General features: G+C 45.7%; 1 protein-coding gene across 12 annotated transcripts in view; it reads right to left on the minus strand.

Moving 5' to 3' along the window:
- Window positions 1–24979, minus strand: part of LAMA3 (laminin subunit alpha 3) — a 239848-nt gene that overhangs the window by 142397 nt on the left and 72472 nt on the right. For all 12 annotated transcript variants that reach the window (XR_010836889.1, XR_010836890.1, XR_010836892.1 and 9 more), the window contains exons 9-12: window positions 23082–23172; window positions 20782–20913; window positions 19406–19468; window positions 6321–6455 (exon numbers count right to left, since the gene is read on the minus strand). Coding sequence is in view for 8 of the 12 variants with exons in the window: in XM_059040920.2 (XP_058896903.1) it covers window positions 6321–6455; window positions 19406–19468; window positions 20782–20913; window positions 23082–23172 (421 nt within the window). In the remaining 4 variants the exon portion in view is untranslated. The remainder of the gene's footprint in view (window positions 1–6320; window positions 6456–19405; window positions 19469–20781; window positions 20914–23081; window positions 23173–24979) is intronic.

Consider the following 24979-nt stretch of genomic DNA (forward strand, 5'->3'; position numbering starts at 1 on the left):
TCATGAAAAAAGTGATGTAGGCAGGGTTCAGAATAGACAGGGAAAGCATCCCAGGTTCCCTTCTTCTCCCTCAAGCAGGTGACTGAACACGCGTGGATGGAGAGAAGAGATTCTGGACATTCCCCTCTCTACTCCTTCCTACTGGGTCAGGTTCCTACCGGTCCCTGCAGCTAACCTCCCTCAAGGTGGCAGTTACTCAGCCTCACTCAGCACTCACTCTGCGAGGACCTGCTTCTGGGGAGAGGAGAGCGGTGGAAATGGCCCACTATTTCCTGAGCTAGAGGGTTTCACACCTTAAGAACTGGAAGGGACTGGAGAGATTATCTCGTTGAACTCCAGGGTTACATAGTGAAGTTCAGAAGTTAGGTGACATGTCTGTCCAAGGTCACCGAATTAGCCTGTAGCAAAGGGCTTCAGTCTCCGGGGCAGACACATCCAGATTCAAGTAACAGCTCTGCCACTTAATAGCTGTGTGATCACGGGCACGTGGCTTAGCCTCTCCAAGCCTCAGTTTCCTCTTCTAGACGCGAGCTGATGACAGCACCCACCCCATGAGATCACTAGGGAATCAGCAGCCACAGACAAGAAGGGCAGTGTGCTCAGTGCTTGCTCGGTGAGCATTCACTCTTGCTAACATTACTATCGTGATCATCCAAGTCCCGCAGTGCTTGGAATGTGCTCTGTACACCATCCCATGCTGCATTCATGGGAATCAGTGGTTTAGTATTCCCGACTTCCGAATTTATATTCGGTGTATGCGGTCAAAACAAAAAACAAACCGAAAAACCACTTAACTATACACACACACACACACACACGACCTTGTTTGCAAGGTTTCAAAATTTCCACACTTGTTGAGGCCTTGGGAAAGAAAAGATGAGATAAATGTGCCGATTCCAGTGATTTCTTTGCAGGCATCCTTAGGACCTGTAAAGGCCCACATCGTTAAGCCTTGGAGCACAGAGCTCCCACAGGGACGAGACTATGCCATTTTCATTCTCTTTGACAGCACTCGGCCCAGGCCCGTAAGCGGTGAGTTACTCTGATAGTGCTTTTCTGTGATAATAACAGTGGTAGCGTTTACCCGAGTTGTCACTAGAATCACAAAATAAACTCACTGCTGGAAGGGAATTTGGCTCATTTCCTCATTTACAAGTTACCTGGGACTTCAACAGGCTATGTGACTTGTTCTGAGAGGCCCAGTTAGGAAGTGGCAGGCCTAGGAGCATTTACCACCCTTCCACCCTCCTATTTTACAAGTATCCATCCAGCAGACCTTGATTGAAGCCCTATTGTGTTCTACACCCCGTGACCAGGGGTAAGGGCGGAGGCAGATATGAGAAACACACATTCCCTGACCACATCGAGCTAGAACTCCAGGAGAGGGGCTAGAGCATCACTGACATGGTGCCGAGAAACTAAACGTAAGACAGAGGAAGAAACGGGCCGAGTGCCACTCAACCAGCTCTTGGCAGACAGCAGGACAAGGACTCAGCTCTTCTGCCGTCTAGGTCAGCATTCCTTCATGGCCCCAAGTTCCCGGCAGGCCTGTCTGCAGAGATCAAGTCCCTCCCCAGGGTCAGATTACTGAGGAAACGTTCTTGGGCTTTGTGATGGATAATGTTTTCATGTCAGCTAGGCTATAGGGCTCAGATGTTTGCGCAACAGCTGTCTAGATGCTGCTGTAAAGGCGTTTTTGTTAGACGTGACAAACATTTAAATCAGCTGACCTTGAGTGAAGCGGGTTACTCTCCACGAAGTGGGTGGGCCTCATCCCATCAGTTGCAGACCTTACGAGAAAAGCGGGAGGTCCCAGAGGAAGAAGAAATTCCGCCTCCAGAAGGCCTGTGGGCTCCAGCTGCGGCATCACCTCCTTCCTAGTCTCCAGCCTGCGGCCCTGCAGACTTGAGCCTTGTCAGCCCCCGCAATCCGGGAGCCGAGTGCTTAAAATAAATCTGTCTATCTATACCCACACCTATCTATATATACAGACACATATCCTGTGGGTTCTGTTCCTCTGAAGAACCCTAACACAGGTTCTTTCTGCTATTCTTCCTTTAAGGAAAGTGAAGGCAGAGAGGAAACACTCGTGCAGGCAGTCGGGGTACAAGCAGGAGCCTGGAGCACAGAGGTGGCAGCTCCAGCCAGCATCACATGGGGGGCACCGACCCCGACTCCCAGGGCCAAAGGGGTTGTCCAGGGAGCCTCAAGAGACGCAGTTACACTCCGGAAGTGAAAACAAAGAAGCAGCCTTAAATGCAGGTACATTATTTTAAATCCTGAATTCCTCAATCTGGCATCACACTTCGCATTTCAACCCAACTATCAGTGGAAGTTGCCAGATCCCAAACCCGAACCCCAACATTGGCAGACTTTTCTCACTCTTGGAAATACTGTAAGTCTTGGCGAATATTTTAATTCTGCTCTTTGTTTTGAGCCAGGTCCTTCAGAGTTTCTGGAGTATTTTCTTCTCGTCTGCTCCTCACTGTGCTTTTGCTTTAAGACACTTTTATTCCCGAAGAGTATTTTTTTTTTAAGATAATAAAGGTCCAGGGAATCAGGGAGCTTGTCTGCTGTGCTTCCCCCAAATCTTCCAGCATCAAGCGCAGTCCTGGTCCCTAGTGCCTGCCAAACAGATGTTTGTTAAATGAAGGGATAAGCAGCTATTGAAATGCTCTTCCAGGTCCAGCCCTGTAGTTCTGCTGATGTGCATTCTCTCCTTGACTCTTGCAGCGCTGCTGTGAGAGGTATTGCTCTGAGGGATGCCAAGCTTCTTCCCCTGCAGTGAATAAGCTCACAGAGTGAGGCTACAGTACTAGACAACACAGAAATTGCAAGGGAACCAGAGCTCCTTATTGTTTCAGGGGTGCTCTCGTCGCGTGTGATTTTAGAGCTTTTCCTTCTGTCGGAAAAGCAGTCTGGTGCCTTCTTTGGCGCTTTACACTCAGAGCCGCAAAGCCAACATTTCAGTTCCACAATACTTAGCGCCCTCCACTTCTCTGGCTAACTGGGCTGAGAGCAGATCAGATCTACAGAAGATCCCAAGGCTTCCTCCAATCACCTCAATCTTCTCCTAGATACACGCCGAATGACAAAGCAAAGGGCCAGTTCAAAGCAAAATTGCACAGAACTTGGCCCAGCCCTGTGGATTTGCTTTCCCCCTTGGAAAGGCCGGGAGGGCTCTCCCGGGAGCATCCCAGGTCAGAAACTTTCCCCTGCTGCGCCTTCTGCCATCTGCCCCGGTGCATTTGGCTTCTTCCCGGGGCCAGTTTGTCGGATTCATGAGAATACGCTGACTTGCAGAAGCAGGTTAATCTTGCACTGGCAACGTATGTTGCCAGGACTTTTCTAAGGAAAAGTCTGCAACTACAACCCAAAGGCTAGAGCAAATTCCAATGGGGACAGTTCGGGCCCTGGGCCACTGCGGTTTTGGAGCAGCTGCACTTTGAGTGCCTTCAGTGCCAAGTCATGGGAGGACCGCCGTCTCCACACTCTCACCCTCCTGGCCTCTGTTCTAAGTGCTGACTTAGCAAACTGCACCAGAAAAACGGGGGAGGGGGGGAGGAAGGAAAGAAGAGGAAGAGAAAGATGAAGAAGGACAGGAAGGCAGGAATGACGACAGACAGAGAGGAGGAAAAGGGAACAGTAAACCCCCAAAGGACCAAGTTCCCAGAGAGTCGCGGTGTGTTCTGTGGTTGCAGATAAAGAGCTGAGTCAGATGTCAACACAAACGTAAAACTGAAATACACAGAGACAATTCTCTTTGTGGACTCACATCTACGATTTGACTTTCAGCTACAAGAAAGAAAACTGCAGGGCACTTGAGTGAGTCAAAAATAAACTGAGAAAGAGATGGCCTGGTGCTTAACGTCTGGAGTAAATTAAGTTAATGCAAAACATAAATGCTGGACTGCAGTTGGCAAGCACAATTGAGAAGGGTTTTAGACTTCTTTTTAAGAAGACTTTTTAAATTTTTAAAGCAATATAGAGCAAAGCCACCCAAACATTTTTTGCCTAGAATATACCAGACCATCTGATGCAGCATTTGGGGCCACACTGGTTTGATTCTAAAATTCCATGGGCCGAGCAATCAACTTCATCTAAGAAAGATCACAAAATACTGGGTCGGACTTTGATGCTCGACCAGATTCAGATTTCAGCATGTGTGAGCTTCAGCCACTGGCTTCAACACTGCCCCCGAGGGAAAAATTTAAAAGATCACAAAAGCTGTTAGAAAAAGCAAGCACTAGAGAAGGGAGACCATCGCTGACAGAATGTAGGAGCATCCCAAATGCTTCCAGAGCCTAATGGTTCAAATCTGGAAGAACTAACTTTAGGGCACACCTCTACACCCCGCCAGGAATGAGGCTGCCCTGAACCTTCTCCTCCTGCTGTTGTCCGACAGACCTCGTTTTCACTACTCTTAACCTTGCCTGCTCCCCACGTAAGTCCCTCTAGGCTTGGCCCCTAGTGGACCCTGAAATGGAAGGCCTCCATCCCGTCTCCTTCCTGCTAGTTCTTCATCTGGTCAGTGAGAGATTCAGTGCCTCCAGCTTAAAATAGAAATGTAAGCACCCCCAACTCGTGCTCCAAAACTTCATTATTTGGGACATCTTTCAACAGAAACAATATATGTACAAGGACAAGGTGACCACACCAGACCATAGCACCAGCTCAGCACTGAATCTGCCTCTAGTATGATTCATACAACTCCAACATAAGCATCACCTGTACTGAGGTTTCCACAGGAAATGCACTGGGCATTCCAAATTCTAATACTGAACTTCTCTGGTTGAAGTCAAGGCAGAGAAACAAAAGATACCCCTTCCTTTCCTTACCCTTCCACCTGCCAGGTGACCTAAATCTCTGGGCAGGGACTGCCGAGAGCTTCTGTGGCCCGAGAGGCAAAGGCTGAGAAGTGGGGCAGAGGATAGAGGTCCAGGACATGTCAGGGGATCAGGAGGAAAAAGAAGTGCTTGGGATATGGCACACAGACATCTATGCAAACAGGGAGATCAACCAGGATTGAGGCTACAGGCTCTTAAAATGTAGAGGGAAGTATGAGGCAGAGAAAGGAGAGTTAAAGGAATAGCAGCTACCATACAGGTGAGTGCTTCCCGGGCTCTAAGAATCTTACACATCAGTACACACGTAACCCACCCAACATGTCACAGGGCGGGCACTATTACCAGGAAACTGAGGAACAGAGCGGGTAAGAACTTGCCCAAGTTGATAGCTAGTGCGAACCTTGTTCTTTGCCACTTTGTCTCCTGCTTCGGGAAGGGACCTTCCTGCTCCTGCCCCACTCTCCCAGCTCCTTAGCGTGGCCACCCTCATGGATGACATGCCTCCGTACCGATGCCACCCTCCCTCCCATGCTCAGAGGCTGGAAGCTAGAAACAGCACTTCCCAGATTCTCCTGGAGCTGGGCTCTGGATGCCAATCGGGTTTTGCAAATAACTACTTGAATAAGATTAGAAAGGCTGAGCGTTTCTGCTGCTGTGCCCTGGCTGGCTTCCTGGGGGCCCTGGATGGCCATGGAGGCAAAAGGGCTGCAGTCCCCCAGTCCCTGAGCTGCATGGCAGGAGTCTGGGCTTGACGCCTGGAGCCTCCTTGGAAGCCCAGCCTGGAGCCTAACTGAGTCAGTCAGCACCTAATAACCCACAGCAAGTCCCTGCTGGGCTTAGTTCCGGCCCCGAGCCCTGACTGATCACCTTCCCTCTTCTCTCCCCTCATTTTCCCTACGACATTAGCCACCGAGGAGAAAAATGGCAGGCAATGGGTAGGAGGCGGAGGAGAAGAACAGGGGCAAATTCATTCATTCATTTGCTGGTCACCCAACATTTACCGCACAGCCATCGTGCTCTGGGGACTGGGCCAGACGCCTCCCCTTCCCTTCCAGCGCCTTCAGCGACTCTTACTAGGATGGGGGACTAAGAGGCAAACCAAGCCTGTGGCTTTGCGTGTGCCGTTCCGTCTCCCGGAACACCCTGCTCCCTGCCCTTGTCTACTTGGCAGTTTCCTCAACACTATCCAGGTACCACTTCCTGTCCAGAGCCTGGATTTGTGCCCAGGTGCTGACTCCAGAGCCCATGGGCTTGACCACCTGGGGGGAGGAAGAGTAAGGCTGAAAAGACAAAGGAGGGGAGGTGACATGGCCTGGCCCTGAGGACAGTCGCATGTAACATACATATCTAGCCCAGGGGCTCACTTATTAAACAATAGGCCACACAGCTCTGCCAAAAGGAGCCTCTGCATTTCCTCAGGGGGAAACTTACCTCGGGGGACTGATGATCACTTCATATGTGTGGCCCACTTACCTTGGCAAATAGGGAAGGAGTAGAAACCCCAGCGGCAGGCATCGCACCGAGGGCCCCCCACCCCGGGGCGGCACAGACACCGCCCCTGGGCATCACATATTTCGGGGAGAACCCCTGCCAGGTTACAGTCACAGCCTGCGAAGGGGAAGAGATTTTTCAGAGGGGTCTCCATCCTCCATCCCTTCACCCACAGATTCTGAGTAATCTATGGTTTACATACATTCCTAACCCAGAAGACTGCATCTTAAGGGGAGTAAAACATCTCTCCTGGAAAGATCAGAGATACCATTCAGAAACATCCAGGGCAGGCACTGGTTTGCAAAGTACCTACACTCTGCTAGCATCCACACCCATGGGAACAATTTTTTTTTTCCCCAAACTGAGCCTTGTTTAGTAAAACTTCAACTTCATAGATTCCCATCGAATGACAATCTTGAATTAAACATATTCCTACCTCCATTTCTCAGAAGAAAAGAGAGGAACATACATTTAGCCCTAATAAGTGCCAGATGTGGCTTTGGGGGACCTCACTCGGCTTGTCTCAATCCTCCAGGCATGAGCCCTTCCCAGCAGGCAGGCTGCTTCCAGTCCTACCTCAGCACCTCTGCTCTGGCCAGCAGGTAACACCCCTCCCCTGGTTCCCTCTCAACCTTCAGGTCTCGGTCACGAAGGCCTTCCCCACCCAGTCTGTACCAGCAGCTCCCCCTTCCCTCTCACACTTTCTATTTAGCTGTGTTTGTCTTTCACACTTTAATTATTGAAATCACTTATCGGCCTCATGACTGACTTTGACCAGTGGAATGAGAGGAAAGTGCTGTTGTGGGATTTCAGAGCCCAGGTCACAACAGGCTTTGTGGTTTCCATTCTCACCCTCTGGGAACCCTGAGACCACCAGGGAGGTACCCTGTCTGACCTCATAGAGGATAAAAGGCCACATGGAGAGAGACACCGAGCCCCGGCAGACCCTCCAGCAAGTCTGGCAGAAAGATTGCCCAGCCAAGCCACAGGATTGCGAGAAATAACCCTTATTGTTTTAAGCCACTAAATTTGGGGGTGATTTATTACATAGCAATAGAAGAAGGGAACACCAATCAAACTGAAAACTTAGGGAGAGATCACCTCAGGACTCTCACTGCCATGTACAGTATGTCTCAATCAATAAATATTTCCCAAGAAGACAGGGCTCTTGCTTGACTTTATTATGGATGGATTAAATAATGAAGTCAAGCAAAAGCCCTGCAAGATAGGTAAGCATTTTATAGTTGAGGAAAAAGATACTCAGAAAGGGTTTTTTTTAATAGATCTTTATTGGAGTATAATTGCTTCACAATACTGTGTTAGTTTCTGTTGTACAACAAAGTGAATCAGCCATATGCATACATATATCCCCATATCCCCTTCCTCTTGCGTCTCCCTCCCACCCTCCCTATCCCACCCCTCTAGGTGGTCTCAAAGCGCCGAGCTGATCTCCCTGTGCTATGCGGCTGCTTCCCACTAGCTATTTTACATTTGGTAGCATATATATATCTATGCTACTCTCACTTTGCCCCAGCTTCCTCCTCTTCCCACCCTGTGTCCTCAAGTCCATTCTCTATGGCCACATCTTTATTCCTGCCCTGCCACTAGGTTCATCAGTACCTTTTTTTTTTAGATTCCATATATGTGCGTTAGCATATGGTATTTGTTTTTCTCTTTCTGACTTACTTCCCTCTGTATGACAGACTCTAGGTCCATCCAACTCACTACAAATAACTCAATTTCGTTTCTTTTTATGGCTGAGTAATATTCCATTGTATATCTGTGCCACATCTTCTTTCTCCATTCATGTGTCGATGGACATTTAGGTTGCTAGGAAGGTTAATTAAGTTGCCCAAGGTCACACAGCCAGAGGAGCTAAGTAGGGCTTTGAACCCAGGTCTGTCTGATTCTAAAGCCCATGCCCTTCTATGATGCCAAGAATACAAGCTGATAACTGATTTTAAAAGCTGTGTTCAAGGTCTGTTCCAGATTAGCATATGTATTCAAACCATTCTCATATTTAAAACATCTACATTTCTATCAAGAACATTAGCATCAGCAGGAAGCAGCTGCGTAGCACAGGGAGATCAGCTTGGTGCTTTGTGACCACCTAAAGGGGATACGGAGGGTGGGAGGGAGACTCAAGAGGGACGGGATATGGGGATATATGTCTACGTATAGCTGACTCACTTTGTTGTACAGCAGAAACTAACACACCATTGTAAAGCAATTATACTTAATAAAGATTTTTAAAAAACAAGAACACTAGCATCTAAACCTGCAACATGGTCCCTTGAGGAAGGTCCTGAAAGACTCAAAGATTTGACTGACTGACCCCCCCTACTTCTCAAGGAAAGGAAGTCTCATGCATTTCAGAAAGGTTTTCTACAAGGGTTAGAATAATAGATAATCTGAAAAGTTAGCTAAATCCTACTCCTTCCCTTTGCCCTTTTTCAGGTAAAAGATTAGTAACAAAGTTGTGGAATTATTTTTTTACAATAGTTAAGAAAAAAAAGATCAGCGTAAATCAGAGCAACTTTACAGTCTTTGCAAAATCTCGAACTTGTTTATACTTCAACAGTCACCTAACTTGACAAGAAGGGCACTGGATGTGTCCACGGGCATATTCATCACAAGAGAAGCCTTGGAACCCAGGCTGGCACGAGCACCGCCCTGACTGTCCATCACAGCTGCCACACAAGGTCCCAATGCCAGGGCCCCACAGGCTGAGAACACTGCAGGGAAATGCAAAGGTTTACTGTCAATTACAGGCTTGGCATTAGACCAGGCATTGGAATTCAGTAAGAAACTTGAACCTTACAATGGCATTGAAGTCCAAGGAATCTGGGTTTACAACCACTTGTAAACAGAAAGGAAGCATCTAGTGCCTATGCATTTCTAAATTTCTGTTTCTGAAATTCACTTTTTAACTTAGGCATGCTTTCCATAGTGTAGTGGTTACCTCGTTCACCTGACACTTAACTTATCTGGCAAATACTCCTACACGGTGCAGGAGCCAGAAACCTCTGAGGTCCCTCACTTCTCCCCCACCCTCACCTCCGACACCTCCTCACCAGGCCGTAGTGCTTATATCTCAGGAAAGTGCCCGCAATCCTCATCTCCTTCCAGACTTCCAGAGCCTTCCTCCAGGACCTCATCCTCGTTTGCCTGGATTATTTCAAGAGCCTCCTGATAAGGCTGTCTGCTTCCTGTCTTCTTCCAACCCACTCTCCACACTGGTGTCAGGAGTGATCTTTCTAGAATGCCAATCTTTGCATATCAATTTCCAGATTAACCCCTCAACGGTGACCCAATGCCTTCAGTACACAATCCAAAGTCCTCGACATGTGTGACACAGCAGACCCTTCAAAATCTTCAGGCTGCCAGAGCCCATGCGGCACCTCCATGCAAACTAGAAAAAGGTGTCTCTTCCTCAAGATGCTTTCCTGTCACTTGCTGTAAGATCGTCACCATATATATACAGACCTGCCACATCCTCAATGCCTCCTCCTCCTGGTCCCAGGAAGCCCTTCTAGAACCTCTGCCTTTTCCCTTCCTCCTTTCCTTCCCTCCTCCTTCCACTGTTCCTTCCATCCTTCCTTCTCTCCCTCCCACCTGCCTTGCTGCCTTCCCTCCCTCCCTTCTGTAAGGAGCTGTAAAGATGCCCCTTGTGTTTGCCATGCCCCATGGCTCCGTGTTCTTGCCCTGTCATTGCATCAACTCCTGCTGTTGTAACTGCTTGTCTGTGTGTCTCCCACAGGCCTGGGGGCTTCCAGGGAGCAGGGACCATGAGAGGCAGCTGCCTTGGCCATACCTAGTATAGAGGAGGCACTTAATAGGAGTTTAATGAATGAAGAATACGCTAAATGGTCAAGACGACAATTCTCTTGGGTAAACACCATTCCTTGAATTTTATTTTATTGGCACAGAGCTGCCAAACCGAGATATCAGAATTCACCTGTTCATCTCTAAGCTGTATCTGGCTTGTCTCCACGCCAACAATGGATGCCCCACCCTGCCAGGCAGGGGAAATGCCCAGCCTGGGGAGAGACAGCAGGAAGGTATGCCCTAGTGACGGTCGCCCAATCTCTCAGGGTTCTCATCATTAGCGCGTGCCCCGGCCCCGATCACACTGACGCAATACGTCGGCAATGGAAAGTAGCTCCTTACAAAGTGATGGGGGAATCAAAACCTTTTCATGGTATTTGTCAAGAAACCTCTGGGCAGCCATGTCTTCAGGCCAAATGGGTTGCTTTACAAAATCATCCCAAGACTGTATCAATCTCCTAAGATAAGCACCTGGAGTCTTCCTGCAGCTGTTGATTTTGCTTGTCACTGCTCTTTGTTTGAACTTGGAAGAATAAAACCGTGCCCATGCCCGGAGGCCAGTGTCCCTCTAGAGTGAATGTTCTGTGTATCCTGTCATTTTCAAAAAGAGCCCTTGAAGATGTGTCTACTAAACATTGACTTCCTAACAATAAATGTTAAGTAGTTATAAATGATCACTTGGACCCAGAAAATCCAAGTAATATCCAGTCATGAAATATAACGAAAAATCTAAAACCATTCTGATCTGCAAAATTGTTCTGTCCTTTTGCTTCACGTCCCCTTTGGTTCAAGTGTCTGGAATTGAGCCTATGGATTTTCTAAAACCAGTAGTTCTCAATTGGGGCTGCACACTGCAATCTCCTGATAAAATATCATTGCCTGGCTGTGGAATCCCAAACTCAGAGACGCTGATATAATCCCAGGATCTATAAACTATGGCCTGAGGGCCAGATCCATCCCTGTTTTAGTAAACAAAGTTGTATTGGAACACAGCCAAGCTCATTCATTTATTATACATACTGTCTATGATTCTTTTCATGTTACAACAGCAGATTTGCGTACTTGCAACTTTGCCTATAAAGATGAAAATATTTACTATCTTTATCTTTACAGGAAAGTCTGCCAACCACTAAATAGGAATTTCTATTAACTAGAGCAGTTGTTCTTAACAAGAGACATATGACAGAATCATCTGGAAAACCTGTGCAAAATACCAGCCTGAACTTCACTCCTGGAAATCTAGATTTAAGATCTGGGGGTGATATATGCCATCTACAAGAGACCCACTTCAGACCTGGGGACACATACAGACTGAAAGTGAGAGTATGGAAAAAGATATTCCATGCAAATGGAAATCAAAAGCTGGAGTAGCAATTCTCATATCAGACAAAATAGACTTTAAAATAAAGACTATTATAAGAGACAAAGAAGAACACTACATAATGATCAAGGGATCAATCCAAGAAGAAGATATAACAATTGTAAATATTTACGTACCCAACATAGGAGCACCTCAATACATAAGGCAAATGCTAACAGCCATAAAAGGGGAAATCGACTTTAATACCCCACTTTCACAAATGGACAGATCATCCAAAATGAAAATAAATAAGGAAACACAAACTTTAAATGATACATTAGACAAGATGGATTTAATTGATATTTATAGGACATTCCAGCCAAAACCGACGGAATAGGGCTTCTGTGGTGCAGTGGTTAAGAATCTGCCTGCAAATGCAGGGGACATGGGTTCGAGCCCTGTTCCAGGAAGATTCCACATGCCGCAGAGCAACTAAGCCCATGTGCCACAACTACTGAGTCTGCACTCTAGAGCCTGTGAGCCACAACTACTGAGCCTGTGTGCCACAACTACTGAAGCCTGTGTGCTCTAGGGTCCGCGTGCCGCAACCACTGAGCCCACGTGCTGCAACTACTGAAGCCCATGCACTTAGAGCCCATGCTCCTCAACAAGAGAAGCCACCACAATGAGAAGCCCATGCACCAAAAGAAAGAGTAGCCCCCACTCACTGCAACTAGAGAAAGCCCACATGCAGCAACGAAGACCCAACGCAGCCAAAAATAAATAAATAAAATAAATAAATTTATAAACAAAACAAAACAACAGAATACACTTTCTTCTCAAGTGCTCATGGAACATTCTCCAGGATAGATCATATCTTGGGTCACAAATCAAGCCTTGGTAAATTTAAGAAAATGGAAATTGCATCAAGTAGCTTTCCCGACCACAACGTTATGAGGCTAGATATCAATAACAGGAAAAAACTGTAAAAAATACAAACACATGGAGGTTAAACAATACATTACAAAATAACCAAGAGATCACTGAAGAAATCAAAGAGGAGGTCAAAAAATACCTAGAAACAAATGACAATGAAAACACGTTGGGGCTTCCCTGGTGGCGCAGTGGTTGAGAGTCCACCTGCCGATGCAGGGGACACGGGTTCGTGCCCTGGTCTGGGAAGATCCCACATGCCGCGGAGCAGCTAGCCCATGAGCCATGGCCACTGAGCCTGCACGTCCGGAGGCTGTGCTCCGCAACGGGAGAGGCCACAGCAGTGAGAGGCCCGCGTACCACAAAAAAAAAAAAAAAAAGTCTTCCAGCAAACAAAAGCCCAGGACCAGATGGCTTCACAGGCGAATTCTATCAAACATTTAGAGAAGAGCTAACACCTATCCTTCTCAAACTCTTCCAAAATATAGGGCTTCCCTGGTGGTGAAGTGGTTGAGAGTCCACCTGCCGATGCAGGGGACACAGGTTCGTGCCCCAGCCCAGGAGGATCCCACGTGCCGTGGAGTGGCTGGGATGGTGAGCGATGGCCGCTAAGCCTGCATGTCCGGAGCCTGTGCTCCGCAACAGGAGAGGCCACAACAGTGAGAGGACCAAGTAACACACACACACAAAAAAACAAAAACAAAAAAAACATAGCAGAGGAAGGAACATTCCCAAACTCATTCTACGAGGCTACCATCACCCTGACACCAAAACCAGACAAAGATGTCACAAAAAAAGAAAACTACAGGTCAATATCACTGATGAACATAGATGCAAAAATCCTCAACAAAATACTAGCAAACGGAATCCATCAGCACATTAAAAGGATCATAGATCAAAGGTTTATCACAGGAACACAAGGATTCTTCAATATATGCAAATCTATCAATGTGATACAAATTAACAAACTGAAGGATAAAAATCATAAGATCATCTCAATAGATGCAGAAAAAGCTTTCGACAAAATTCAACACCCATTTACAATAAAAACTCTCCAGAAAGTAGGCATAGAGAGAACCTACCTCAACATAATAAAGGCCATATATGACAAACACACAGCCAACATCGTTTTCAATGGTGATAAACTGAAACCATTTCCTCTAAGATCAGGAACAAGACAAGGTTGCCCACTCTCACCAATACTATTCAACATAGTTTTTGAAGTTTTAGCCATGGCAATCCGAGAAGAAAAAGAAATAAATGGAATCCATATCGGAAAAGAAGTAAAACTGTCACTGTTTGCAGATAACATGATAGTATATGTAGAGAATCCTAAAGATGCTACCAGAAAACTACTAGAGCCAATCAATGAATTTGGTAGAGTAGCAGGATACAAAATTAATGCGCAGAAATCTCTTGCATTCCTATACACTAATGATGAAAAATCTGAAACTGAAATTAAGAAAACACCCCCATTTACCATTGCAACAAAAAGAATAAAATATCTAGGAATAAACCTATCTAAGGAGACAAAAGACCTGTATGCAGAAAACTATAAGACACTGATGAAAGAAATTAAAGATGATACAAACAGATGGAGAGATATACCATGTTCTTGGATTGGAAGAATCAACATTGTGGAAATGACTATACTACCCAAAACAATCTACAGATTCAATTCAATCCCTTTCAAACTACCAATGGCATTTTTCACAGAACTAGAACAAAAAATTTCACAATTTGTATGGAAACACAAAAGACCCCAAATAGCCAAAACAATCTTGAGAAAGAAAAATGAAGCTCGAGGAATCAGGCTTCCTGACTTCAGACTATACTACAAAGCTACAGTAATCAAGACATTACGGTACTGGCACAGAAACAGAAATATAGATCAATGGAAAAGGATAGAAAGCCCAGAAATAAACCCACACACCTATGGTCACCTTATCTTTGATAAAGGAGGCAAGAATATACAATGGAGAAAAGACAGCCTCTTCAATAAGTGGTACTGAGAAAACTGGACAGCTACATGTAAAAGAATGAAATTAGAACACTTCCTAACACCATACACAAAAATAAACTCAAAATGGATTACAGACTTAAGTGTAAGGCCAGACACTATAAAACTCTCAGAGGAAAACATAGGCAGAACAATCTATGACATAAATCACAGCAAGATCCTTTTTGACCCACCTCCTAGAGAAAGGGAAATAACAAAAATAAAGAAACAGGACCTAATGAACTTAAAAGCTTGTGCACAGCAAAGGAAACCATAAACAAGACAAAAAGGCAACCCTCAGAATGGGACAAAATATTTGCAAACGAAGCAACTAACAAAGGATTAATCTCCAAATTACACAAGCAGCTCATGCAGCTTAATATTAAAAAAACAGGGCTTCCCTGGTGGCACAGTGGTTGAGAGTCCGCCTGCCAATGCAGGGGATGTGGGTTCATGCCCTGGTCCGGGAGAGTCCCACATGCCTTGGAGCGTCTGGGCCCGTGAGCCATGGCCGCTGGGCCTGTGCTCCGCAATGGGAGAGGCCACAACAGTGAGAGGTCCGCGTACTGCAAAAAAAATACAACAACCCAATCCAAAAATGGGCAGAAGACCTAAAAAGACATTTCTCCAAAGAAGATATACAGATTGCCAACAAACACATGAAAGGATGCTCAACATCACTAATCATTAGAGAAATGCAAATCAAAACCACAATGAGGTATCACCACACACAGGTCAGAATGGCCATCATCAAAAAATCTACAAACAATAAATGCTGGAGAGGGTGTGGAGAAAAGGGAACCCTCTTGCACTGTTGGTGGGAATGTAAATTGATACAGCCACTATGGAGAAAAGTATGGAGGTTCCTTAAAAAACTAAAAATAGAACTATCATATGACCAAGCAATCCCACTACTGGGCATATACCCTGAGAAAACCATAATTCAAAAAGAGTCATGTACCACAATATTCACCGCAGCACTATTTACAATAGCCTAGGACATGGAAGCAACCTAAGTGTCCATCAACAGATGAATGGATAAAGAAGATGCGGCACATGTATACAATGGAATATTACTCAGGCATAAAAATAAATGAAATTGAGTTATTTGTACTGATGTGGATGGACCTAGAGTCTGTCATATGGAGTGAAGTAAGTCAGAAAGAGAAAAATAAATACCGTATGCTAACACATATATATAGAATCTAAAAAAAAAATAAAAAGGTTCTATTGAACCTAGGGGCAGGACAAGAATAAAGATGCAGACACAGAGAATGGACTTGAGGACACAGGGAGATGGACTGGTAAGCTGGAACGAAGTGAGAGAGTTAACACTGACATATACACTACCAAATGTAAAATAGATAGGTAGTGGGAAACAGCTGCATAGCACAGGGAGCTCAGTTTGGTGCTTTGTGACCACCTAGAGGGGTGGGATAGGGAGGGTGGGAGGGAGATGCAAGAGGGAGGGGAGATGGGGATATATGTATACATATAGCTGATTCACTTTGTTGTACAGCAGAAACTAACAAAACACTGGAAAGCAATTATACTCCAATAAAGTTGTTTAAAAAAATGAAAAAAAAAGAATGAACTATGCTACATGTGCTTTGAGTATGCAAAGATTCATTCCAAAAATAGCCTCTCAAAGTTTGTGTAGCTGACCTCAGGCCCAACTAACCTATAAGAATGCCAGAACATTTATTTTAGCTAAATAATTAGATATTTGCCTAGTAAAATCTTTTAGGATAATTAGAAAATTATACATTTTTTTTAGAAAAAAGCATCACTATTATTAATATAACATGGAATTGGTATGTGCAGAAACTGAAAAAAAAAAGGGTAAAAGAAAAAAAGAACACTGGAACTTCAAAGGAACAAATACATAAGAAATTTATAAACAAACTTTAGGAAATTATATGTATATATGGAAAACTTTAAATGAAATATTTGATTGGGGAAAACAAAAGATCTGGGGGTCAAACACAGGAATTTTTACTTTGTAAAAGCATGGGGTTCTAAAACATAGCCCCGTTTAAGAACCACTATATCAGAAGACACGAAAGCATTAATGAGCCTTAATGAAATAAAACTCTCTGGGGTGGGAGGGACTTGGTATCATCCAGTGCTGTGCATCTCCTGGCAGTTGAGATGTCTGTGCTTCTAATGTTCAATGCCAGAAGTTAGGCCCCAAATTGGGTGTTTTAAAAATGCATTAGTGGAAACCAAATTGAAGTGGGTATCTGTGCCTTCAAATGCCCAAATAAATCTAATTGCACTAATTGAAACTTCTTTTCTCGAGGCTGTGTTCTGAGGCTTCCCTAATATTTTGTAATAGACGTCTGAACTTCCCTTCAAGTTCAGTTAAATTTCCTTCCCTGAAGTCACCACCAATCTAGTTGGGGAGAAAAAAGAATGGGATAACAAAGGGATTACTGGAAACAGACCAGAAATGAAAGATCTAAAACATGTTTGTGGAAGGAAACCAGAGATGTGTATCATAATCCAGGCTCAAAAGCTGAGTCCCATTCTAGTCAAATGACAAACATTTAAGCAAGCACTTGCTGATACCCGCTGTAGGCAGGATACCACGGCAGGTGCTGTGGGGATTAGAAAGCGAGTCAGGCACAGCTACTGTCCCCAAATGACCAAGTGTCTGATGAAAGCTAAAGACAATACCCCGCATAATACCCCAGAGCCGTGGTCTGCTCAGAGGAGCTGGGTGTGGGCAGGGCACAAGCAGGAAACGGCACAGGAAGGTAAAGTGGGTCACGTGAGAGCTGACCTCAAAGCCCATTGACTCCCCCGCGTTCCAGGATGCCTCTTTCATACCTTCTCTCTCCTCAACTCCAAGGCCTTCTCCCAGCCTCAATTTCTGCCCCCATCTTGATTCTTATTTTGCAAAGAAAAAGAGAAAGACCAGAAGAGAGCATCCACATGCTCCCGCCACGGGTCTGCAGGCCCTTGCCCAGCCCGTCCCCGCACTCCGCCTTCTCCTTCCTGACAGCCTTTCTCGCTCAACAAATGGCACCCCCTCCCCTCCTCTCCTTGTGTGCTCCATCGAGAAGCCGGGGAGCCACCCCCAGTCCTCTTGCTCTCACAGTCCACCTCTGTCCAGCAACCCCCAGGCATGTCCTGTGGGTTGCATCCTCAGAGTATATCCACGGTCTGTGCACTGCTTGTCACCTCCACTGACACCTCCGGGGTCCCAGCCACCACCAACTCTTCCCCACGGATCATCAGCATGATGGCTTCCCTGCTTCTTCTCTCCTCCTCCTACAGCTGGTCTTCAACACAGTTGCCACCCCCCAATGCAACGTCGTTTCCCTGTGCTGAACTCTCCTGGCTCATCAGAGTAGAGGCTACGTCCACGCAGTGGCTGACGAGGGTCTGCAATCTGGTCCCTGGGTTGCCCCCCTCCCCCCCTCCCCTTCACTCACTCTGCTTTCACACCCCTGGTCTCTTTCTGTTCAGGGAACACCCCCGGCATGTCCTGCCCAAGGGACTTTGCACTTGCTCTTTCCTGCATCTAGATGCTTCTCCCCAGACACCTGCAGATCTCAGCCCTCAGCTCCCTGACGACCCTGCTTAATCATCTCTTCAGCGAGGCCTTCCCTGACAACCCAGTTACATGTGCAAACCTCACATTCCTACCCTCTCTCTCTCTCGGCCTTATTTATTCCACAGCACTGATGGCCAATGCACCCGGAGCTAATATACTGTCGTAGAACCTGAATTCCTTGACCAAGGATGGCCCTCCAGAGACCGTGTTCTTGTCTGGCCACCAGTGCCCCTTCGCTGCCCACTCACACTCCGGACACACCGGGAAGAGGGGTCCATGCGCTCCCAGTGAGATGAGCATGTGACCATCAGGCCTCTCCCCATCCTGGGGGACGAGACCAGGTGGGTGACCCAAGCCTGACCCAGACGGTCGTGGGCCGTGTGCAGGCAATGTGCCGCGCCCTTCTGAGCGTGTGTGTCCCTGAGAGCACCGCTGTGGGTTCACATAGCGAACTGCTCACAGCTCCAGAATCGAGCCCAAAGGCCTGGAATACTCTCATATGGGTTAATTTACACCTACAATGTGAATGACTCCCATTTAAAAGTAACACCTTGTGCAGGACACAACCCTGCATATCATAATCTATCACATTAGTGATTTTACTTGTTTGTATATTAAATATGTTACTGTAGGAGTCACCCCCACCCCCGACTGAAATATAAGCTCCAGGAGAGTTGGGAAATTCGTTTCACTAAGTCCCCAGCAGCCAGAACAGTGCTATGCACATAGCAGGTGGTCAGAAAATACTTGCGGAATCAGGGATTAGGTAGGTGTAGCCCCTCTCCACCTCAAAGGCTGCTTCCTGCATACCCCTGCCACTCTCTTCCCTGGGTGTTTTTCTGGCTGCAGGAGCTCCTCTGTTCCCCTGCAGGCCGGGCCCAGAAAGTTAATACCCCAGAGGTGGCCCTCCATGAACATCAGGTGATTGAAGTTATCCGTTCCATTGGGATAGCGCTGAGCAAGTTCTCTGCTGCCTCCCAGAGCTGCTCAGAGGGCTGCAGCTCCAGGAGCTACAGCAGGACCATGCCCACTAACGCATCTTCATAAGGGTTCCCCTTCAATCTCGGACTCACTCCCTTACTGATGTTTCCTAGTGTCACCTCCCAAATTAACTACTTGCACTCAATTCCTTTCTCAGTCTCTTTATGGAGAACCAAGTAACACAGCAGGCAACCGACTGCTATTGAAGGTTTTTGAGCAATCTAGCAACATACAATCTAAAAACTCTTTCTTAGTCTACTTCATCAGGTGGTGCCATTGCAAAGGACAGACTGGAGTAGAGAATGATAGGAGGTGAGAAGCCCAAATACGACACACCTGCAAGGCACCACCATGGTCTCAGGAGGATGACTTGAACTTGGACATAGCCATGTGCACAGGAAGTAGAAAAGGAATATGGAGCGTAACATCTTCACTGAAGTTAAACCAAAAGAGAAGTTACTTGCCTTTTATATCTCCAGCTACTGGATCTTCTGGACTTGGAGTAGAAATAGGGAAAATGGGAATTCCTAGAAAAATAGTTTATCAAAAAATACAGAGAAGGATGATTAAGGAGACAGTAAAGTAAAACATTAAATTGCACTAACTAGGAAGATGCCCTCTCTGACTTAGTGAAAGCAGCATGTGGAAACTAACTGAAAGAAAGGAAATGTTGCTACACTTAAAATGCATCTAGTAATAGAACCAGGATGGTCAGACATTCTGATCTGTATATTAATGAACAGAAATGGATATTTTGTGCTCACAATAGCTAAGTCCCAGTCTAGCAGGGCTGAGCTGGACTTCTCTAGCATCTTTATTGTTTTTTAATGTAACATCCAGACTAGCTTTTTAAAAATGTTTTCTTTCAAGTCTTTTCCCCTAAAACTTTGCTTATGAAAATGCAATTTCTGCTCAGCCTCTATCCAATAATTATAGATTCTAAACTGATTGAGCCCTGATTCAGTGTCACTATGTTTGGGCTTAAAAACTGGTTCCTTTACTTTTAAGATGGTCATGTAATTCATCCTCCAAACTGGGAAACCTGACAGTGGAAGTGGGTGCTCGTTTAACAATGACCCTGGGACTGCTGGTGGGAGCCAGGACATGCGCTCGTCCTGTCCACAGAGCCCCACAACTCAACATGCTTTTCCGGGGATGGCAGAGTTGTGAGGTGGGAATGGGCAAGAACTAACGCAGCAATGGGGTAGCCTCTTCCTGAGACCGTGTTTCTCCGTCCTGACCCCAAAGTCCAGTTTCTACACTAATTGCAGAACAAATGGCTCTTGGAACAGTCTGCACAGCTGACTTCAAACGCTCTCTGCTCCACATTCTACGCTGTTTCTAACAGACACATATATTTCTCTCCAAGATACTGAGATGTTCTCTTAGATCACGGCAGTGGGATAAGGTGAGGGCTCTACTGTACAGTGGGAAAGAACAGACACATCCCCCTGGCCACTGGAACTACAACACACACTACGTGTGCGCACACGAACATCTGGAAGCCCGCGACACTTACTCTAGGTTTATGAAGAAAAACCCCACACATGGATTACTATTAGGTTGAAACTGCCACTATCTGACCCTTTGACCTGCTGAGATGGTAATGTCTACGGTACAGCCTAACACTTTGGAGATAAATAACACTATAAAACATACTTATAAAAATGTAATGTTCCCAACTTTGGGGAACATTTTCACACAAATAGAACCTTGCTGGCCCCATTTCTGTCCCTCTACCACCCCCCTGCCCCTTGCCCGACATGCACTCAGGGGTCGATGCACAAAGCCCAGGTCAGCGCCAAGAAGCCAGGCCTCTCCTTCCGCAGCTGGGACTTACTGGAGCAAACCGGGAAATGGTGGTAGCCGTCCGCACACTCCTCACAGTGGTCTCCGCGGAAGTTGGGCCTGCAGGTGCAGCGGCCCAAGCCCTGCTGACAGTCCTCTGCGTGGTCGGGGTGACAGCTGCAGGCTAAGAGAAATCCCAGAAAAGTCCGTCCTTCACTGCACCTCTTAAGGCACATATGTCCTAATCCTTCTCAGGCAATGTTTACTACTTCCTCATTGGTTTCCAGGGATTCTTGAAAGGGCACAGCCTGTTTTCCACTTCACACCTGGTTGACAGTTTGTATTGACTGAACCCCACGGACCCTCAGAGACGAGCTTTAATGAGCAGTCACACTGAGAAGTTCTGGAGGATGTGGTTTATTACATTGAGCACCGCCCAGTTCACCGTGTAGGGGGCAACCCTGCACAAGCCACCACCGGAGGGGCTGGGTGGGCGCACGCTATGGCTCCTGGCAGGGCTGTTGGGCATAGCCTCTCCCGGCTACGAGCCAACTATGAAGACTCACTTTTTTTTTTTTTTTTTTTTTTTTTTTTTGCGGTACGCGGGCCTCTCACTGCTGTGGCCTCTCCCGTTGCGGAGCACAGGCTCCGGAGGCGCAGGCCCAGCGGCCATGGCTCAGGGGTCCAGCCGCTCCGCGGCATGTGGGATCTCCCCGGACCGGGGCACGAACCCATGTCCCCTGCATCGGCAGGAGGACTCTCAACCACTGTGCCACCAGGGAAGCCCTGAGCCAACTATGAATGTCCACAGAGTGGTCATCACTACACAGCTGTGATGTGGACACAAGTGTGGGATGCCTAGACATTGATATATAATCTGTGCACAGCAGAGCAAGATCGTGCCCATAACCCAAATGTTAGAATCAAGTGATACAGCTTACTGAAGGCAGTTTTTGCAACCAGCCTTGACTACTGGGTTTGCATTCCAGAGGGACACACTTGGGTGTAAAACGCTCAGGGACCCCCTCACTTGGGAGCTTCCCTTGACCTGGCAAAAGTCCTCACCCTGGACAGCAAAAACACTGTCATGGCTCAGCTGAGTCCCTGTCCTGTGAGGAACTGGGAGGCTGGAGAAGTCGTGAGCACCAAGCAACCCCCTAGCCTGGCTTCTCCTGGTGTCTTTTGCTTAACTTTTTAGGATTTATGTGTCCAATGGATTATTTATGCTAAGCCTCTAATATCTCCATGAGACCACTTCAGTGATGGAGAAAGAAACGAAAAAAGTGATGGAAAACTGAGGCTCCTAATAAGGCATGAGTTTATTCACGATGTCCTGTTTTACTTTGCCAAAGCTTATTCTTCGTGGGCACAAGATAAATCACGGGCATACTTCATAGGATGATGTGGAAGAGCGAGGGAAAACAAGGAAACACTTTTAATAACTAAGATGCCCTACAGAGGAACAAATCAGAGTTTACACATTCTTTGGATTTCGATGCTCTCAAACATTAATGATATGATGAATGAATTTGGGGGAGAAGGTGGGCACAGAAGCCAATTTCAGGACTGGAGCTGTTTTCTAACTGCAATAGCCAGAGAACATAAAAGAACCAAATAAAATACACATGCAGAACAAAGTCTATAATCTGATCTACGACTGATAATTCCACAGAAAAAATAAAATAAAACAGTGGCATTTTTCTGTATAATGCAAGTGGTATGTTACAGCAGCGCTAGACAGATATGAACTTATACCCTGGACCTATCAGTTAGTAGTTCTCTCACCTGGGCCAAAATATTTAACTGCTCAGACCCTTTGATTTCTCTATATCTAAAAATGAGACTAATAATACATTATCTTAAGTTTGTATGATAATCAGGTAAGACATTTGTGAAATTATTTAGGCAATGCCTTGTATATAGCAAGTGCTCAATAAATCATAACTATTTTGAATATTATGACTATTATTACATCCTTGTGAAATCATTACTATGTTGCCTTGAGTCTAATTCTGATGAAATTTAAAATTACTGGAGATCATAGAAACATGTCAAAACAACAGAAAAAATTTGTTGCAGGCCTAGTATGCAACAAGCCCAATGCTCAGTATTTTCCTAGGTGGTTTTGATTGCATTTCATTTAATCTTAGAGACTAGATTATCGTTTCCACTTATATATATGAAATCTGATTCTCGGAGAGACTATGTAACTGCCCGAAGTCACACAGCTAGTAAGGAGTAGAACCAATAATATGAAGAGAGAGAGAAAATGAAGGGAATTACTAGCCAATCAGAATTTAGCCCAATGACCTCCCTGAAGTCTAAGACACAACAAGTTGGAATGAAACTTACGGATGCAGCCGTCAGGGGCATGGACCGGAACGCCGTAAGGGCGGTAATAGCCCTTAGCACACTTTTCACAGTTTACACCAGCCGTGTTATGCTAGAAAGAAACAAAAGAAACTTAGGGGGAAGAGTAGTGGACAAGCGCTATTCATCCAGAGAAATAATTGCCATACACAATTGTAATGTAAAAGTTACCAAATAAAAGCACTGATTTTGACCTTGAATCTCAAGATTTACCACAGGACACTGGCTTGAACTTGACTCTGGAATTTCTTTTCCCATTGGAAGAGGAAATGAGGGTAAGTTCCATGAACTGGACAACCCAAATTTTCCTCTCTACCACTTAACGAAGCACCTGACATTTGAGTGAGCAAAAATTCCAGAGGACCACTCTTCAAAGCTTCATTCGGTTGTGATGAATGGATCATAAATCACCCTTAGGTTTAACCCAAGGAATAAAGGGTTATGTGTGTATTTTTATCTTCTCCAATTTTGGAGAAAACTGCATGTACAGATCCCCTTCTCTCATCATTCCAAAATTTTATCTGTGCTTTAGTCTGAAACCATTTCCCAAACATTTCTGCTACGGCAATAGAAAATGTAGGCATGTGCTTCATACACAGAGCTCATTTTAAAGTACAATACAAGGCAGCCTTTCATATTTCACGGCTAATCCTCGTAATTGCCAGAAAATCAAATTACCCAACATGCATCATCGATTTCCAAGAACTATATACCATGGATCTAGCTCAATTCCACCTCTCTCTCTCTCTCTAATTTGGAAACAATTAGAAGGACAGTGTTCTTTAACTAATGAAAGGAAAGGCAATAGGAAGTTAAAAAGAACAAATATAACACACTGACTTAAAAGGAGTCTGCATAGAAACACAGAGAGGAGAACAAAGACCCTTTCTGTATCCTCAACCCTTTTAGATGATTTTATTAATTACAGACTTTTATTTATTACCACTCCTTGTCCTGCAGGCTAAAATCTGAACTCACTTTAACATTGAGGTCTAAAACTATACTGGCCACTTCTCTGACCTAAGGTTTACATGCATAAACATCTTGGACAAAAAGGAAACAGCTGTAGTCCACCCTCTCTTCCATCAAATGCCAATGAACCTCTCAACTCTGTTATTTGCCACTGTGGCTTATAATACACAGAGGACATCAGGTTAACCTTGGCTCCCAATTATTTTCCCATTGGAGTAGGAAATGAGAAAAAGTTCTCTCAAGTGGGTACCCTGGGTTCTCCCCTTTACCACAAGCTTTGTCTAATGAAGCACCTGCCACAAAGAAGTTATATTTTTAAAACACAAAGAACAGCAACAAATCACCCTAAGAATACCTGTAGTTTGCCTTAAAGTTTTGGGTGGTTCTCTAGGACCCGCACCACCTGAGGACAAGATACACCACTTATCCATGGACACCAAGGTCATGGTTGGACCAATACCAGATGGAGACTCAAGGACAGTAGTGGCTACAGATTTCAACGTTGGAGGTACCTAGGAAGCACTCTTGCCAGGAGGAGTGGGTGTCTGAATTTGCATATGTACGACACAACACGAGATGAGAAAGCCTCCGTTGCCCAAGCTAAACAGTGGGGTGGGCACCGACGGGATGTGTGCAGGAGGTAAGCCCACCCCCACCTACTCCTTTTCCCTTGGCACCATCTAGAGAGGCCTTCTAAGGAACGCCCACCTAGAAACCTCAGGCCCTGCTCTGATAATTCTCAGGTCCTAATTCCTCCAAGCAAAACTTTTCCTACATGCTTTTCAATCTTCAGTTAAACCCCATCTCTCCCTGACTCTCTCTCTTTCCCTCAATTCCTTGACCACACCTACAAAACTGTTGCTGACTTCTACTTCCGTGAACCTCAAGTACAACGAGACTACTGGCTA

Source organism: Kogia breviceps, chromosome 15 (assembly GCF_026419965.1).
Source record: "Kogia breviceps isolate mKogBre1 chromosome 15, mKogBre1 haplotype 1, whole genome shotgun sequence".
Classification (NCBI taxonomy): Eukaryota; Metazoa; Chordata; class Mammalia; order Artiodactyla; family Physeteridae; genus Kogia; species Kogia breviceps.